Source organism: Terrapene carolina, unplaced genomic scaffold, assembly GCF_002925995.2.
Source record: "Terrapene carolina triunguis isolate 2854851 unplaced genomic scaffold, T_m_triunguis-2.0 Scaffold58, whole genome shotgun sequence".
NCBI classification, from domain to species: Eukaryota; Metazoa; Chordata; order Testudines; family Emydidae; genus Terrapene; species Terrapene triunguis.
The window spans coordinates 108753369-108770217 of record NW_020664409.1 but is presented as its reverse complement, the minus strand read 5'-3'; the positions used below and the strand labels follow the sequence as shown (position 1 = coordinate 108770217).

Genomic DNA, 16849 nt, shown 5'->3' with positions numbered 1-16849 from the left:
AATGCACAAACTGATTACGTATGTGTCTACGCTGCACACTAAGCCCAGATCTACGGGATCCAGGCTCGTGGACTTGGTGTTTCCAAGCCCGGGCTTGAGAGACCGCACTGCATTATAAACCTCGGTTTGCAATTGCCAGATTCGGCTCTCCCAGCCGTGCTAACGCATACATACTGCACTACACTAGCGTGACCAGCTAGCAATGGTTACCAATTGGGCTGGGGTGGGATAATAGGGTCCTATAGAAGACAAAGCCCCTAATATCGGAACAGTCCTGATAATATTGGAACATCTGGTCACCCTACATTATGCAGACCTTCTGACTCGGGTCTGCAGCTGGAGCTGTGTCCACGCTGCAAAAAGACAGGGTTTAGACCTCCGTCACAGCAGAACTTGGGCTCTGATCCACACCTTTAGCAGAGTCCTAGAACCCGGGTCCTGGGTGCTTGCTGACCTGAGTCAGGCTGACGTGTGTGTAGGGGTGCTTGGGCTCAAACCTGAGTCAGAGCATGGGCTTAGGGTGCAGGGTAGATGTACCCTTTGAGTTTAGTGACTGTTGTGACTCGGACAGTAGCCAGAGCTAGATGCTTAGGAAGATGGAGAAAAACAATAATGCACCTGGCCAACTGTGCTACATTATGTTGCCCTGGGGGGAATTGCCTTCCAGCCCCCTAACGGGGGAAGGGAATATAGGAGCTGATCCTATGCCCACTGAAACCAACGACAAACCTCCCACCGGACTGCACCCAGGCCCGTCCTCTCTCTCTCAGCCCCTTTCCTTCCTAAAGCCTCACACAGGCGCTCAGGTAAGAACAAAGAAGTCACGCAGCCTCCAGACCCGAACAGGCAGCCAATAGGTTGGTGCGACCGAGCAGTGCGAAGGCTGCTTTCTTTCTCATCCTCCCCATGGGAAAGGCGCCTCTGTCGGCGTAGCTGCGACCTGGAGGGCCCCGCTTCCTACAGGTGCCCCAGAGAGTCAATTCATGCGGGGAGAGAAGGACAGAGGGGAGGAAAGGAAGAGTACGGAAGAGGCGGCCTGTTACTCACTAGTTGACGGTGCCGTAGCCCTTGGCTTTCGTAAATCCCACGGAAATGGCAACCACCAAGGCAGGCAGCCCTAAGGGAATGAAACAAAAAGAGCGTCAGTCGTTTTAGCTTCTACGGAGGCTGCACCTCGCTCAGCGAGTCCTTCTCTGCCACAAACCCCTCTCCCCAGCCTGGATCCTCGGCAGCACCTGAACTCTGACTCTTCAGGGCTAAGGACACGAGACTCTGCTCCTTGAGCTAAAGGAGGAACTCCATTGGCTGGTAGTAGCAGTAGGCTCCTATCCTCTGGTGTGGACCTGCCGCTAGAGGTCGACACGTGGCATGTAGACCTGTTTGTTTCAGAGAAACCCACTCTCTTCCAATGTCTCTGAGGGGAAGAGGGGAGGGGAAGGATGACACCCCTCGCTGGAGACATTCTGTAACGACCCTGGCTAGTGGAGGGCAGGTTTCTGGCAGGAAAGCTGTGTTGCTCATGTGACACATGCACCAAGCCACATAGGGCTGGTGAGTGATGCTGCATTGACAGCGCTAGAGGCTGATGATGCCCTCCGCTGATATTCACAGAGCAAGTGCAATGCGGGCAGCCACGGTGCACGCATCCCCACGCCAAGGTGCTTCCCTCCTGACCTGGCACCACTTTCTCGCCCTCTCTGCTGAGGCTGCCCCAAGTGTGAGGGCAGATAGAGCAAGCTGGTTATTGTGACGTGCAGGCCTGGTCCCTCAGAACCAGCCTGAGATGCCGATTTGATTTCATAGAGAGCACTGAACAGCTCTGGGGTGGTAACAGGTTAGGTCATTACATACCCAGGCACAGATTGAACCAGTAACACAGAGGTGACAGGCTCTGTATCCCATTAACAGCCTCCTGATCCTTCCAGTTCCTCCAGCAATAAGCTACTCAAGGAGCTATGAAGGAGACCAGGGTGACTTTCTGGTTCACTCTGCCCTGCCTGGCCCTCCCTTTCTCCAGCGAAAATGCCTGAATACCAGATAGTAACATCTGCCTGTACAGTTAGAGAGGTCTCCATGCGGCTTTTTATAGCCCTGCTCCTTGTGACATCGTGAAGTAAGCCATCTAAGTGCTAAAGACGGGCAAATCCCATTAGGAATCAGTGGGCTCACTAGCGAACAAGGATTAGCTCTGCTCTGACGAAGCCCCCATACTTGTGCAACAGGGTTCACATCAGGCGATGGAAAAAGTGTTACAGTTTTGGCAGGTATCCACTGACCCTGCTGATGGCTATCCACAGCGGTCATGTGTAGCCTCCAGGGATGCAAATCACTTTAAGAATCATCAGATATCCGGGTGAGCAACCAGTCTGTAGGCCAACCAGTCTGCAGGCATAGTGTCTTAATGTTTGAGATGGGGAGATTCTAGGAGCAGCCACACGATCATGGGTTTCTGTTCCCACCTGACATCTCCAGGTGCATTCCACCAGACTTGCCTGATCCCGTGTAAACATACGAGTGGCTTGGAAAGACTTCCCTACTTTCCCCTCCTTCTTCTCTTGTCTCTTTTTCCCTACAATTCTTGGCCACTAAATCTTAGCTGCCTAATTCCAAATGTTTATGCCAAAAAATTGACTCTAAGAGCTTTGCTCATCCAATCAGGCCAGATAATCGTAGCCTGTGACCAGCACATCCAATGAATAAGCTCAACGTGCATACTGCACTATCAAATACTCAAAGCAATACTTGAAATGAACAGCCCAGAGGCTGAACTGTGATAGCATCAAACGTTTGATGGATAACAGTGGAAATTACAATACGGTCACAAACAAGTTGTCAGTATTAAAAAGGGATAAATGTGATGAAGAAATTGTTTTCTGGGAGCAATTCATCCCTCCATGTCCTAAGTGGTCTTAGCCCTTAGTGGTTGCTAAAAGTCCTATGGCTCTTTTTTCTGGATGAGCAGCAGGTGTAAATCCAAGTGAGAAACAACAAGAAAGCAGAGGACCAAACTTACTACTGGTAGAAACTGATGCAGCTTCATTGAAGTCAGTGGAGCTGCACTAGTTGACACCAGCAGAGAATCTGGCAAGGAATTTAAAATAGCAATTCAGAAATCCAACGGAAAAAGAAAATGGCTATGAGAAATCAACTGCTCCTGGAGCCAGAAGTGTAAATTATTTGAAATTATGCTTTTAAAGATATGTTTTTGTTTCAGTATAGGTGTTATTTGTCCCAGGGTTGTGACCCAAGTCTACCTACCTTCTACACACCTAAAATTCCCTGCTGCATCAATGGGACATGGCATTCTTCTTCACTTCTTGTCCTAATCTGTTGTGAATTGTTACTATGCACTGTTCGTCAGCTAATGTGATCTAGCCCAGAGGTGGCTGCATGGCAGCAGTAGGTGGAATGACACCTATTGTCATTGTAAATGAATGCAGCTTGTGAAAGTTGTTTGCCCAAAACTCTCTGGTATCTAAAATAGTCAAGTGCCCCAGTGTTTATTAATTACAATGAAACCGCCCCCTGATTACTTAAATTCATTCAATGTCCCTCATCTGGTTTGAGTAATAAAATAGTGTGTGTGTGTGTGTGTCTGCATATGTGCGCGCGTGCACACACACACACACACAATATTTATTTTTAAAGGTCCCGTGTTTAACTATTTTAGTTCATAAACTCAGTAACAGATTTAATTGAAAACTCACGCTTTCCGCACTGAAGCTGCTCTGTAAATCTGAGGAAGATGCACCTCAATCCCTCCTTTCAATGACAAGCAGAACCCAGCCTTACTTACCGAGGTGCAGTAGTGTTAATGGATGTACAGAAACACACTGGGAGGGCTATTTAAATATTGTCAAATAGTACAACTGAGATTCTGCTTTTGCACATATGTATGGTTTCCATTCCTGGCCAATGGGTATTGCAAGAGTGCATCCAAGGGCAGAATTTGGCCTTAAATGGTCTGCTTCTAATCTTAACACCTTGACATTGGTAGGTTTAGACTACTCCCTTTAGCTTGTGGGGTATATTCTATTCACAACTATATCATTAGGAAATCCCAGGAGCTAAGGGGATCAGAGCTAAGAGCCCAGGTCACGTTAGCCAGGTCAGACAAAAGGAGGTCAGTTGCAAGATTGATCATGTGGCCGGAGAATCTGCTTACTCCAGGAGTTGAGATGCTGGCGTTAGGCTGCTTGTTGAAACGTCAGTCTGTATCACACCAAGTCCTTTTATAAGCATCAAAAATATCCTGCCTGGGGGAAAGTGTTTGACTTCAGTAGTAAAATGAGTCACTAGTACAGTGCAATGTTTTCTGTGTGTCTGTGTGTGTGTGTGTGTTTCACTCGCTTTTGGACAAACTTTTTGTGATGTTGTTCTTTCCGAATTCCAGCTTGTGACATCTTTGAAAGCCCACGCCACATGATTGCCTTTGATTTTTACGACAAAATGCCTCATTTAAGGCTAATAAATTAAACATACGGGAAAGACAAAGGGAGAAAAATTAGCTGCAAACATCTGCACCAGCCTAATAGTTGATTTGCCTATGGAAAACCCTGCTGCCATGGAGACAGAATTACAGAGCTCGTTTCACTAGGAGGGAGAAAGAGGGTGAGAGAGAATATGAAGGGCCTGGAGGGAGAATGAGACAGAGAGGGAAGACGAGGAAAACGCAGGGAGAAGGGAAGGTGGAGAAAGAGATCCAATCCCCCAGCAAACCCTAGATTCCTGTATGCTGTTGAGTCACAGACCCATAATTCTCACCCCATCCGAGACACAAGAAGCGCTTGCGAATGATGCGGTTCCGTAACCTGCCCGTCACAGCCATGTAGGATTGCCAGGCCTCTGTCAGCACCCAACAGAAAGAGGAGAGGAAGAAGAAATGCAGGAAAGCCGCCACCAGTGTGCATATCACCTGGAGATGGGAGGAAAGGGATACAGGTGAGATTAGCAGCAGGGAAGGGGAACAGTTTCCAAACCGCATTCTAGAGGGAAGCTTGCAGGAGTCAGACAATGAAAAGATGCACCTCACCTTCAAGGTCCTGATTCAGCAAACCACTGAAGCATGTGCTTAAACTTTAAGCATCCCATTGAAGTCACTGGGACTTGAGCATATGCTTAAAGTTAGGCACGTGCACAAGAGTTTTGCTGAATTGGAGCCCAAGTGCATCCCAGGGGGGGAAATTCTTGTCCTATCCAAGTCAACGGGATTTTTGTCCTTAACTTCAGTGGGATCAGGATTATGATTTATTTTCTAAGTGGCCAAAAATGCTTGGGGTCAGATTTTAAAAGTATTTATGTATCTATCTTCAGGTATAGGATAGATCCGCTCAGACATTAAAATGGCATGGAACCTTCTCTACCCAAAGAGCCATACATGCCATATTACTGACAGCAAAATCACAGAGGTGAGATCTGGAAAAGGCTATTTAGCCCATATCCCAGCCAGTCCAGGATTGTTACTTACAGACTGAGTGAATGGATCATGTAGAGCTGGGGAGAATGATGACTGTGGAGTGTCTACAAGGAGGAGAGGAATTGTCCTAAAGGGTATAACGAGGAGTAATGGGATGGCACTAAGAAAAGGTAATTTTGGAAGGATTATTGGGAGAAATTTCATAATAGTGAGAGCAGTCTCCCAAGGGACCAGGAAGAAGCTAAAGATAGTTAAAGTTAGACTGGGGAAAATACTAGAAAATGTGCTACAGGGAATAACCCCGCACTAGCAGGGAGATGGACTGGATAACTGAAAAGGCCTTCTCCATCTCTCATTCCTCTGGGCTGGAACTTCAGCTGGTATAAATTGGTGTAGCACCATTAACTTTGACAGAGCGATGCTCATGTTGCACCAGCTGAGACTCTGGCCCTACGATTCGAATTCAAGAATGAGATGAAGGCAATATATTTAGTAGTACCCAAGGAGAAGCAGTGGCAGAGACCAGAATCTAGGTGACAAACTTGCTTATAGCATTCAGTGCAGTCACAAGGGTTTTAAAATAGGTGGCAAAGAGTTTCTCTTTGTGGAAAAAAGGCGAGAATAGAGCTGGAAACAAATGTATTGCTGTGTGTGATCAGCGAACCTTCCTTTTTCTTCACCCACCAATGTCCTTTACACACAGAAGCGATCATGTGTAGTGTAACTATTATCAGGATCTGATCAGATTGATTTCAATGGATAAAGTGGTTTGATCTGAGGCCATCAGAAGCTGCATGCAAGATTTTAAACTTTTTGCAGCAAAGGTCATATTTTTGTTCTTTGTATGTACAGCGCCAAGCACAACGGGGTCCTGGTCCCTGGCTTCTTTTTTTTTTTTTTTTTTCAAACCAGCTTGTAGATCTGGGTGAAATTTTCAAAAATTCAAAAAGTTGACTAAACATTTTCAAGAAAAAATTTCAAATGATTCCCATAAGAAAGTCACTATTTTCTGGCCAGTTCTACAAATGCTCCATGTTCCTGATTTCACCTTATGCCAGCATGATTTTGCCATCCTGGCCAACAGTTTGTCTGGGCGAGAGGATGGTGTTTTGCTTTCAGATGTTCCAGCATCCCAAAGAGGCGCATTAGATTTTCCAGGCACTTTGACCTTTATCAGAGCTTAATATAAAACTCTGGAGAGTGGAGATAGTAAGGAGCTGAGCAGGTCTGAATTTCATGCTTCCAGTGAGAATGAAATCCTGCATTTATCTACAAAATAGGGAGCTGAAGGAAAATCTTCTCCCACACTGCTTCATGGCTACATCACCCCAGCTTACCATGGAAAGGCCAAGTATAAGGATGAGAAAGTGAATGTGATTCTCTATGGTCAATTCAGCCCTCAGCCTCTTTGGGGAGACTATGGGATCATACTTGGGGCACCTCTCCCGCTGCCCTACAGGGTGACCAGATGTCCTGATTTTATAGGGACAGTCCTGATTTTTGGGTCTTTTTCTTATATAGGCTCCCATTACCCCTCACCCCCTGTCCCGATTTTTCACACTTGCTGTCTGGTCACCCTAGCTGCCCATGCCTTGCTAGCTATACTTCTATTTAGAGCACGCAAGCTATAAATAGCAGGTAAGTCAACCAAAGCTGGAAATTACACTTTCCAGCTCTGGTGCAGACATACTCATTGTTCATCAAGAAGTCTCGAGATAGCAAGAACTTTTTTCCATTGCTACACCATGCTGGGTTCAAACCAGCAACTTTCACAGGAGAGACTGCTACTCCAGCCAATTTACCAAGCTGTTCTACTCGACCACACAGGGTTCTTACACTTCTCTTTTTGAAGAAAAGATTTTTTTTTCCTTTGCAACAGATAGATTCATAGACTTTAAGGCCAGAAGGGACCTTTGTGATCATCTAGTCTGACCTTATGTGTAACACAAGCCAGAGAACTGCCCCAAAATAATTCCTAGAGCAGATCTTTTAGAAAAATGCCCAGTCCTGATTTAAAAATTGTCAGTGATGGAGAATCCACCACCACCCTTGGTACGTTCTTCCAGTGGTTAATAATCCTCACTGTTAAAAAATGATGCTTTATTTCCAGTCTGAATTTGTCTAGCTTCAAATTCCAGTCATTGGATCATGTTAGACCTTGCTCTGCTAGATTGAAAAGCCCATTATTAAATATTTGTTCCACATATAGATACTGATAGACTGTGATCATGTCACCCCTTAACCTTCTCTTTGTCAAGCTAAACAGATTGAGCTCTTTGAGACTGTCACTATATAGCATGTTTCCTACTCCTTTAATCATTCTTGTGGCTCTTCTCTGAATCCTCTCCAATTTACCTGCATCCGACCAAGTGGGCATTCACCCACGAAAGCTCATGCTCCAATACGTCTGTTAGTCTATAAGGTGCCACAGGACTCTTTGCTGCTTTTCCAATTTACCAACATCCTTCTTGAGCAATGGGCACCAAAACTGGACACAGGATTCCAGCAGTGGTCACACCAGTGCCAAATACAGATGTATTATGAATCAGTGACTTGTCCCCTTCATTATTCACCACTCCCCCAATTTTTGTGTCATCTGCAAACTTTATCAGTGATGATTTGACGTTTTCTTTATAAAGATGTTAAATAGCATAGAGCCGCGAACCAGTGCTTGAGACACCCCACTGGAAACACACCTGCTCGATGACAATTCCCTGTTTATAATTACATTTTGAGACCTATCAGTTCCTCGGTTTTTAATCCATTTCATGTGTGCCATATTAACTTTGTATCATTCTAGTTTTTTAATCAAAATATCATGCAGTACCAAGTCAACTGCTTAACAGAAATCTAACTATATTATGTCAATACTATTAAATGTATCTACCAAACTTGTAATTCATCAAAAAAGATATCAAGTTAGTTTGACAGAATTTATTTTCCATAAACCCATGTCAATTTGCATTAATTACATTACCCTCCTTTCGTTCTTTATTAATGGAGTCCTAATTAATACCACATAATCGTGCCTACAATATATTAATAAACTCACAGACATGAATGTGTGACTGGATAATGCAGGGCTCATGCCTTTTGTATTACCTAACAATTATTTAGCCCCTATCCAGCACTTTCATCTTCGAAGCGTTTTGCAAATAGAATCAGATTCTGGCCTTTGGGCTTCCACAGGTGGAAATGAACGACGAATTCACAATATTGAAGCTAATCAATGCCAAAGAAACCCTTGGGGGAAAATGGAGCTGCAAACCCTTGCCAAATTTTCAGAAGCTCCATCATCAATAATTCAGCTTTTATAAATTCCTAATTTAGACTCCATGGAGCCCCAACCTTTTCTCTGCATAGTTTCTTTCTCTCTTCCCTACTGGAGACTGTTTACTAGACGGCTAAGCGGAAATCCAAGAATAACCTTTCTATTTATGGGGTTTCATGCATATTTATGTGCAAAGAACTAATCTGCCTCTTGCAATCACAGTCAGACGCACCGAATCCCCCACTAAAGGCTCTGATGAGGGACACCCATAAAATGGGGAGCAAAAGGACAAACTAGACCATAACTTTCCACCGAAGAGGGACAGAAACAAAGAAAGGCACAGGAGCGGCCAAAATTGTTGACAATTTTTTTTTCCAGGATGAAGTTGATTGTTTAGCGACCAGAGCCAAAGAGGAGCCACAGCTGTGGTCCTCCAGGTTTATTAAATGGGAAGGAACTTGGAGAGATGCTGTTTTTCATAGCCCTGGCACACACCTCTCTTGGCTTCAGCTAAAGTTCCCAGTGAAAGCCCCTGCAAAGCCATTCTCTCCATCCCTCCCACCCCACTCTACCACTTAACAGACCATGCACGATGCACATTGCTCTACTTTCGCAGCGCACGTCGTACTAGGGAGAGGAGCCGGAGTTGCAGGCCTGGGGACTGAATCCCTCTTTATCCCACAGAAAGTATGACCTGGGCAGCAGCAGCAGGGAAATGTCTTCCACCCTAGCCTCCAGACGTGCCCTAGCGCTGACCTGAAAGTCCCTCTATAGGGACCAAAAGGCTAGTCAGTCACCACTGCTCATTCAGTCCTGGGACTTCTCTGTAATAAAGCTTCAAGAAGAGGCAGCATAGCTAGCATTGATCTTATGAGACCTGGGTTCTAGTTCTGACTCTGGCACTAGCCTGCTAGGTGACTTTGGAGAAGTCCCTTCCCCTCTTTAGGACTTCGTTTCCCGAGCTGTAAAATAGGGATAATACAGTACAGTGGCCTCCTCTGTAAAGTGCCTTCAGAGCGATGGATGATAAGAGTTGGTTGGTTGGTTATAAAAGGTGCTAATAGGAGAATTAAAGTGCTTTGGCTGGCAAACAGACTCAGTATGATAGCCTGCTTGATAATACAGAGAAGGAGTGTACTTTAGCGGGCACACCAGGGCAACTGGGTATTCCAACTTTGTCACCGACTCACTCTGTGACCTTGGATAAATCACTTAAGCTCTCAGGCTCGTCTCTCCAAGGTATTTAGGTGTCTGACTCCCGTTGATTTGAAATCTAAATACCGAGGAGGTGCTGGGCCCCTGGGCCTTAGCTGTACAATGAGTCTCATGACACTTTCCTACGCTAGAGAGGGTGTTGTGAGGCTCTTTTTCTTCACGCTTGCAACATACTTTGAGCTCCGAGGATGAAAGCCAGCCAAGAAGGGCAAAGCATTTACAGTGCTGAGTTGCTGGGGTTCCCCCCTGCCCCCATCTGTCTTTTTGAGTTTTTGGAAAGTAAAATGGCTAAAGTCTTATAAACAACCATGCTCCTTTGCTGCACCATGTGCCCGCTAACTCAAGGCAGATATTCAAAAATATCACATTGGTTTTTCATGAACGGCCTGAGGATGCTCCCAAATTATCAAGAGAGAAAATTGAAATCTGCCGTTCAGTGGTGTCTCTGACACGTCGCTAATTAACAGAGGGAGGCAAAGAGGGAGGAAAGGGAAAGCTGCCTGAACAGATCATCTCAATGCTAAAGGAGAGAACAGGAAATTTGTCTCCTACCTTATTCCGGGTCTGGGTTTGTCCAATCAGAATGAGAGCATTGGAGGAAATGATGGACAGGCAGAAGTTGATGAGAATGACAGAGCGTTCTGAGCGGATGTATCTGCAAAGAGAAAAGAGGAGGGGGGGGGGACTACTGTATTTTAATTGGTATTACAGTAGCACCTAAAGGGTGCAACCAGATCAGGGCCCCATTGTGCCAGGCACTGTATATATACCTAGTAAGAGATAGTCCCTGCCCTAAAGATTTTATAATCTCCATAGACAAAGGAGGGGGGAGGGCAAAGAGGTACAGGGACTTGCCCAAAAGGTCACACAGCAGGTCAGTGGCAGAGTCAGGAATAGACCTCAGGCCTCAGCCTAATGCTCTAGCCACTAGACAATGCTATCTTCCTAGATGAGACAGGAATATAAATGTTAGAAGTGTATGAGCTGACAAATTAGTGGCGTACTCAGTCTCTGCCAGTGGCAAAAGCTGGATGCTTTAGGGGAAAGCACAGGACCCCAACTGTACAATACTATACTACGTGAGGATGAAGTTTCTTCCTGAGCCCAGGTAGTGATCAGCTGGCGCCCTGAAGGACAACGATTGAAAGCCCCTGTAATTTTTTTCCTAGCTACTGTCAGTACAGATGCTATTCTTATCCATATAAATGTCGAAACCTTTTCTGAAACTTGCTAAGCGCTAAAAGTTCTCTTCAGTTCAAATGATGTGAAAGGGGCCTTGAAAAGCAGCTTTAAACAACAACGCAGACGTGCTAAGATTTCCAAATCAGTCACAGAGCCACAGGCATGCAGGCTATACAAGGAGATTACAAATAAATGCATTTTCGCAACAAACTGCTTGAAAATCAACTTCCCCCCTTTGCTTAACCTGACAAGGCGTCCCTGAAACAGAAAATAATCATTGATTGGTTTCTAAAGGTGCTGCTGATACCCTTTCCACAGGAGTCGGGGGGCACGAATGCCCTCAAAAACAGGCCAGTCATGTAGGTGTCTGAGTCAGGACTTTGGCGCTGGACTCTAGGAATCCACAGTAGTAACTCTTGACTTTAGGGCCTGGTCTACACTAGGACTTTAATTCGGATTTAGCTGCCTTAATCCGAATTAACCCTTCACCCGTCCACACTACAGAGCCAGTTAATTCGAATTAAAGGGCCCTTTAAATCGATTTCTGTACTCCACCTCGACGAACGGAGTAGAGCCTAAATCGATTTTGTTAATTCGAATTAGGGTTAGTGTGGACGCACACCACCGAATTACTGTGTTTAAGTTAATGGGGTAGTGTGGCCGCACACCACCGAATTAATGTGGTTTAAAACCGAATTAAGGTGCTTAGTGTGGCCGCGCACAATCGAATTTATACAACCTGTTTCCCAAATTCGAATTATCTAAATTCGGATTAATCCTGTAGTGTAGACATACCCTAGCTCCTCCCGGCCTCAAGGCGTTACTCCTTTCTGATTATCAATGCACTGCACAGCTATGCCTTGCTCCTGAATTGCGTGCATGCAATCTCATTAAACTCGCTCACTATTTGGGGGAGATTTCTCAGTACATTTTTAATCACTTAATAAAAAGAAAAGAAAAGAAAACAATAGGCACCAAAAAGAAAGTGACTGCATTACTCAGCAATCGACTTAGGGCCCAGTCCCACGCTCGCACGCATGAGTCACTTTACTCATCCAAGTACTCCCACTGACATTGGTGGGCGTTTGCCTGAGTAGAAACAGGGCCTTAGGCCCATGCAAATTAGAGAGTGAGATCTATTAGCGTCCCCTGGAGGTTACAGCAGGATTTCTCTCTAAAGTGTGTATTCCAGCATGTTGCCTAGTCATTTAATATCAGTGACTAATTTGGGGCAACAGTAAATATGTTGGGCTTTGTGTACGGAGTTCTGGATTCCTTACTGGCCCTGCCAAAGCAGCATTCGCCGCTCAGTGCTCCAGGTGCCCGGGCTGTGTTGAGTGGGACCATGTGCTGTTGGTACACAGCCTGCATCCTTCAACTCCACTTTACTTCCCTTTCCGTTTTGCGTTCAGGCAAATATAAAGGCTCAGCGGGAACTCCAGCTGTGCCACTGTGACACTGAGAGTCGCTGGGTTTATGTTGAAAGCAGCAATCAGCCCAAACTTCTCTGAGACTCAGGTCTCGAGTTCTCACTGAAACTAGGCCCTCAGCCAGCTCTTCCCAAAACGCATCCTCCCCCCGTAAAGCCTCTCTTGGAAACTCCAGCCTGCAGTCAACTTGCTCAGAAATTCAGTTTCCCTTGAAAACCGAGCCCAATCTTTCCCCAATATCCACCTCAAATTCACCTCAGCTCAGTCCCCAGGCTCTCTCTGACTCCCCGTTCCAATCTAGGCCCAATGTTGACACACACTGGTGCTGGGTTCACTGACAGGTGAATCCGGCCTATGTCTCAATGCAAATATTCTGGAAGTCTCTAGTCCCCCTCTTTCAGCACAGATATGCTCCATGCCAAGAAATCACCACCACAAATTCCAGCTCTGAACCACCAACCCTCTGCTGCTTGCACACAGGAAGCAGGAGGCAGTACCTTGCCACAGAGGATGCTGGAACAAGGAGCCTATATGGGGTGGGGGGGGTCCTGGCAAGGGGCGGCAAGCGAGTCTGGCCTGGCTTTGCCTAGAAGCTCCAATCTGGTCCCTCCACTTAGCAGCCACAGTCCTTACTGCTCCCAACACATTGCCCCCTGGAAGCTACTTTTAACCCAGGACACTGGCCAGTCCAGAAGGCATGAGATACCCCAGGGCTTGGCTGCGGTCTGCCAGGTTAAACATTGTTTGAACAGTCACAAAACCTTCACAGGTTTCAGAGGGGTAGCCGTGTTAGGCTGTATCCGCAAAAAGAACGAGGAGTACTTGTGGCACCTTAGAGACTAACACATTTATTTGGCCATAAGCTTTCGTGGGCTAAAACCCACTTCGTCGGATGCATGCAGTGGAAAATACAGTAGGAGGATATGCATACACAGAGAACATGAAAAAATGGGTGTTGTCATACCAACTATAACGAGACTAATCAATTAAGGTGGGCTATTATCAGCAGGAGAAAAAAAACTTTTGCAGTGATAATCAGGATGGCCCATTTCCAACAGCTGACAAGAAGGTGTGTGTAATAGTAGGGGAAAAAATTAGCTTTCAATATTATCTCAGCCCTTGCAAAGGCTAAGAGGGAACTGTAGAGCTGGGGGAGACCAGGTAAATTACATGACAGTAGGGATATAGGCATGGGAGAAGGAAGGCGAATAGACTGGGGGATTAGACGGGAGAATTGGGAATCTCTACTCCACCTGGAAACAGTAGACATCAAGGACCAATGAGGATGCTGCCAATTGTCTTGGCTCCACCATTTCCTACCAGTGTCAAGCACCAATCCTGGAAGAACGCCCGAGTCTCCCTATGTCTGACAAAAATTAGCCATAAGACATAGGGGGCAAACGGGTCAAGCTCTCCACTGGCCAGAAGCCCAGTGGAAGCTGCTCGGTGGCAGCAAAAACAGATGCTAAAACTAAGCACGCACATGCAGACGCAATCTAACACCTGTGCAGTGTGAGATTGGGTGACGCAGATGCTGCAGCAGCAAGCCATGTATTCTGGAAAAGCCGTCCTTTTCCACTTCCCCAAATCCCTGCTGCCCAGCACCCTTTTCCTCTCCTGTCTCCCCGGGACAGGGCAATGTGTTTTCTGAGGGCAGTGGGAGAAGCTATGGCCATCTGGTGGGTTATCTCTGAAATTCCCAGGGGAGGGTGAGAGAGAAAGCACAGATGGGAAAACTCAGAGCTTTAAGTCACGGTAAAGAGCACACACAGAGCAAATGATAATGCAAACCATGGAGTGGGGACAAATTCATGCTCTGGATGGGAAGTTATCTGGATGTTCACAGCCAAGGGAAAGAGGGGTGGGGGGAAGGGGGAACCTCCCTTATTTCTGTGGCATATGCTTAGGAATAAGTATACTCTTTTCTTGGTTTTCCAGCTAGGGAGGCAATGTACAATGATCAGAGCAGGAAGACAGGTCTCCCGGGCTCCATTCCCATTGGAGTGATACTGCGTGAGTTGCTTAATATTGGCAAAGTGCTTTAAATTCCTTGGATCAAAAATTACGTGCTGCATGACGGTAATCGACGTCAACTCTCTTTTTTTCCTTGGGCTCAAGACAGGAAATTGTGATCCTGATTCTTGAGTCCCCACAGTCCAGGGCTTTTGGGGATTCAGTCTGTTTGAACAGAAGTCTTCCATTACTATTATTATCATCCTCACAATCATCTTGTCAACTTCACAGCCTGACATTACCACAGAGAATGACCCTGATTCCCCAAGACCCCGCAATCATCTACACTAATGCAAACTGGCTGTAAATGCTCCTGTTCCCATTACACCTATTCTGCACCAATTGTAAGTGACGGCACAAGGTACAGGGCAATGGACAATGAGGCCCAGTTGCCTATGGTAAAGGCAGATTTGTCCTGCATTCCCCAAGGCAGTCAACCAAGTCTTGGCTGACGGTTAGTGATGGAATGAGCAGCTCATCTAGAATGAAGTACTGCCCATTGAGCTCTGCATTAGCAGTGACCATCTCTACCTTACTCCAGTACTCAGGTTACCACAGCTTCATCCTTACAGAAACAAAGCCCCAGTGCCTTCGTCATTGCCCTCGTCCTAGAATAACCCATGAGGCAGTGGTCGTCCCCTCTGGCCCGCACTCCACTTGACTCTCTGTGGACTCTGAAAATACTGAGATGAGGGGACATTAGGGGCCTGCCCTCTTCTACCTATCTTACGTACACACCACATCCAAAGGGTGCTGCGGCACAGCACCCTCACCACTGCATGAGGGCCACTGCGCATTCCTCTCCTCGACGTTAAACGCTACTGCATTCACCCACTAACGCGCAGGAGAGCACACGTCATGATACTCCAGGGTGTTTCTGATGAGGCAAAGGCCCGTCAGAATTGAGGCAGTTGGGAACCATAGCTCCAGCTTCTCCAAGCTGCAGGGAGAGCCACACAACCATGCTTGCTTGCTTGCTTGCTTCCTTCCTTCCTTCCATCATAGCCACACTTTCTATCTATCTCCTATGACCCCCCACCGCAGTATCTGAGCACCTCTAGTGAAGGGAAGACAACTGGATTTAAAGCAGGGTAAGCGTGCAACAGGCGGCAGCAGCACCTTGGCAGTTCACAGACAGCCACAAAAATTACACTCAGCTGCGAGGAGCAAGAGGTGAGACAAACTCATGCTGATATCTTGCAGAAAGACATGGACGTAGCTTTTACGCAGCCATCAGCGGCAAACCACAGAGGCCTGGGCTTTTCTGCATGTTGACTGGCTGACGAGAGAAGCAGTGGGAGAGCTAATCAATACAGAGCATTGATCGTGGTGGTATGGAAAGGTCACTCCAGCTCAGTGGGTTGCTGCACGACATTGAGGTCAGGGATGGAAAATACACTAGAACATTCATGAATGCTCCTGAGTGGTCAAGAAGACGAGGAAAAGGAGTGACAACAATCAGAGCTTTGCAAGAGGATTAGATCACCTGGCCCATCCCCAGCCAGGGCAGAATGTTCCCTACAGTCTATTCTCCTTGACTTTGCCCATTAGTGGGGCGTTTTTTGAGAGAATTCTGCACAGATATAAGGCTCAGGATGGATTGTTCTGGGCAGAGAAGTCCTCTCTTTACCCACAGAACATGTAGAGCACACGGACCACAAGCAGGCTGCATCTCCAAGCCTGACCAGGAGGAACCACTGCTGGGGACGGGGAAGTACTTCAGTTTCCATGGCCCATTAAGTCACTGGCTGCTCTATCAAGGCTGTGAACAAAGGGAGTGATGCACCCTTTGGGGAGGGTTGAGTGAGGGTTGCCACCATCTGTCCACCAGGAACTGGACTCAGTCCACCAACAGGTCACCAAACGGCCCATCAGACAGTAACAATGTTCAGTTTGGAACCACGTTCTGCCAGTATGACTGTATCTGAACTGGTCACTCGAGCCAAAAAGCTCCCACCCACTCTCATTGATAGCCTGGCACGTATCAGTATGGGGAAACAGCTTCTGAGGATTTGACTGAGAACCCGAGGAGTGTTGCATGTTCTCTCGGGTATCTGGCCCATTCTCCAAAAGTCCTGAACTCCCCCTTCCCTCTTGCTCCCATTCCTGTCCCCTCTCTCTGCCTTCCCATACAGAAGCAAACTCTAGTTGGGCAAAACTCTGGGAATGTTTCCAAATTATCAGCCTCGGTGATTCTATTCATGAGAACAGGTTGGTTTTCAAGCTGAGCCTACACACACACACATGCTCCAGCTGCCTTTGTCCAAAAGTCTGCATGGGAAATTCTCAGCTAAATCTCCACAAAGCAGCTGAATTCCAGTA

The 16849-nt window shown here is 46.6% G+C and overlaps 1 protein-coding gene across 1 annotated transcript in view; it reads right to left on the bottom strand.

The window, feature by feature from the left end:
• Positions 1 to 16849, bottom strand: part of ADGRB1 (adhesion G protein-coupled receptor B1) — a 279184-nt gene that overhangs the window by 57435 nt on the left and 204900 nt on the right. Inside the window, exons 20-22 of the mRNA XM_024214406.2 lie at positions 10455 to 10557; positions 4765 to 4915; positions 1048 to 1117 (exon numbers count right to left, since the gene is read on the bottom strand). Coding sequence (XP_024070174.1) covers positions 1048 to 1117; positions 4765 to 4915; positions 10455 to 10557 — 324 coding nt within the window. The remainder of the gene's footprint in view (positions 1 to 1047; positions 1118 to 4764; positions 4916 to 10454; positions 10558 to 16849) is intronic.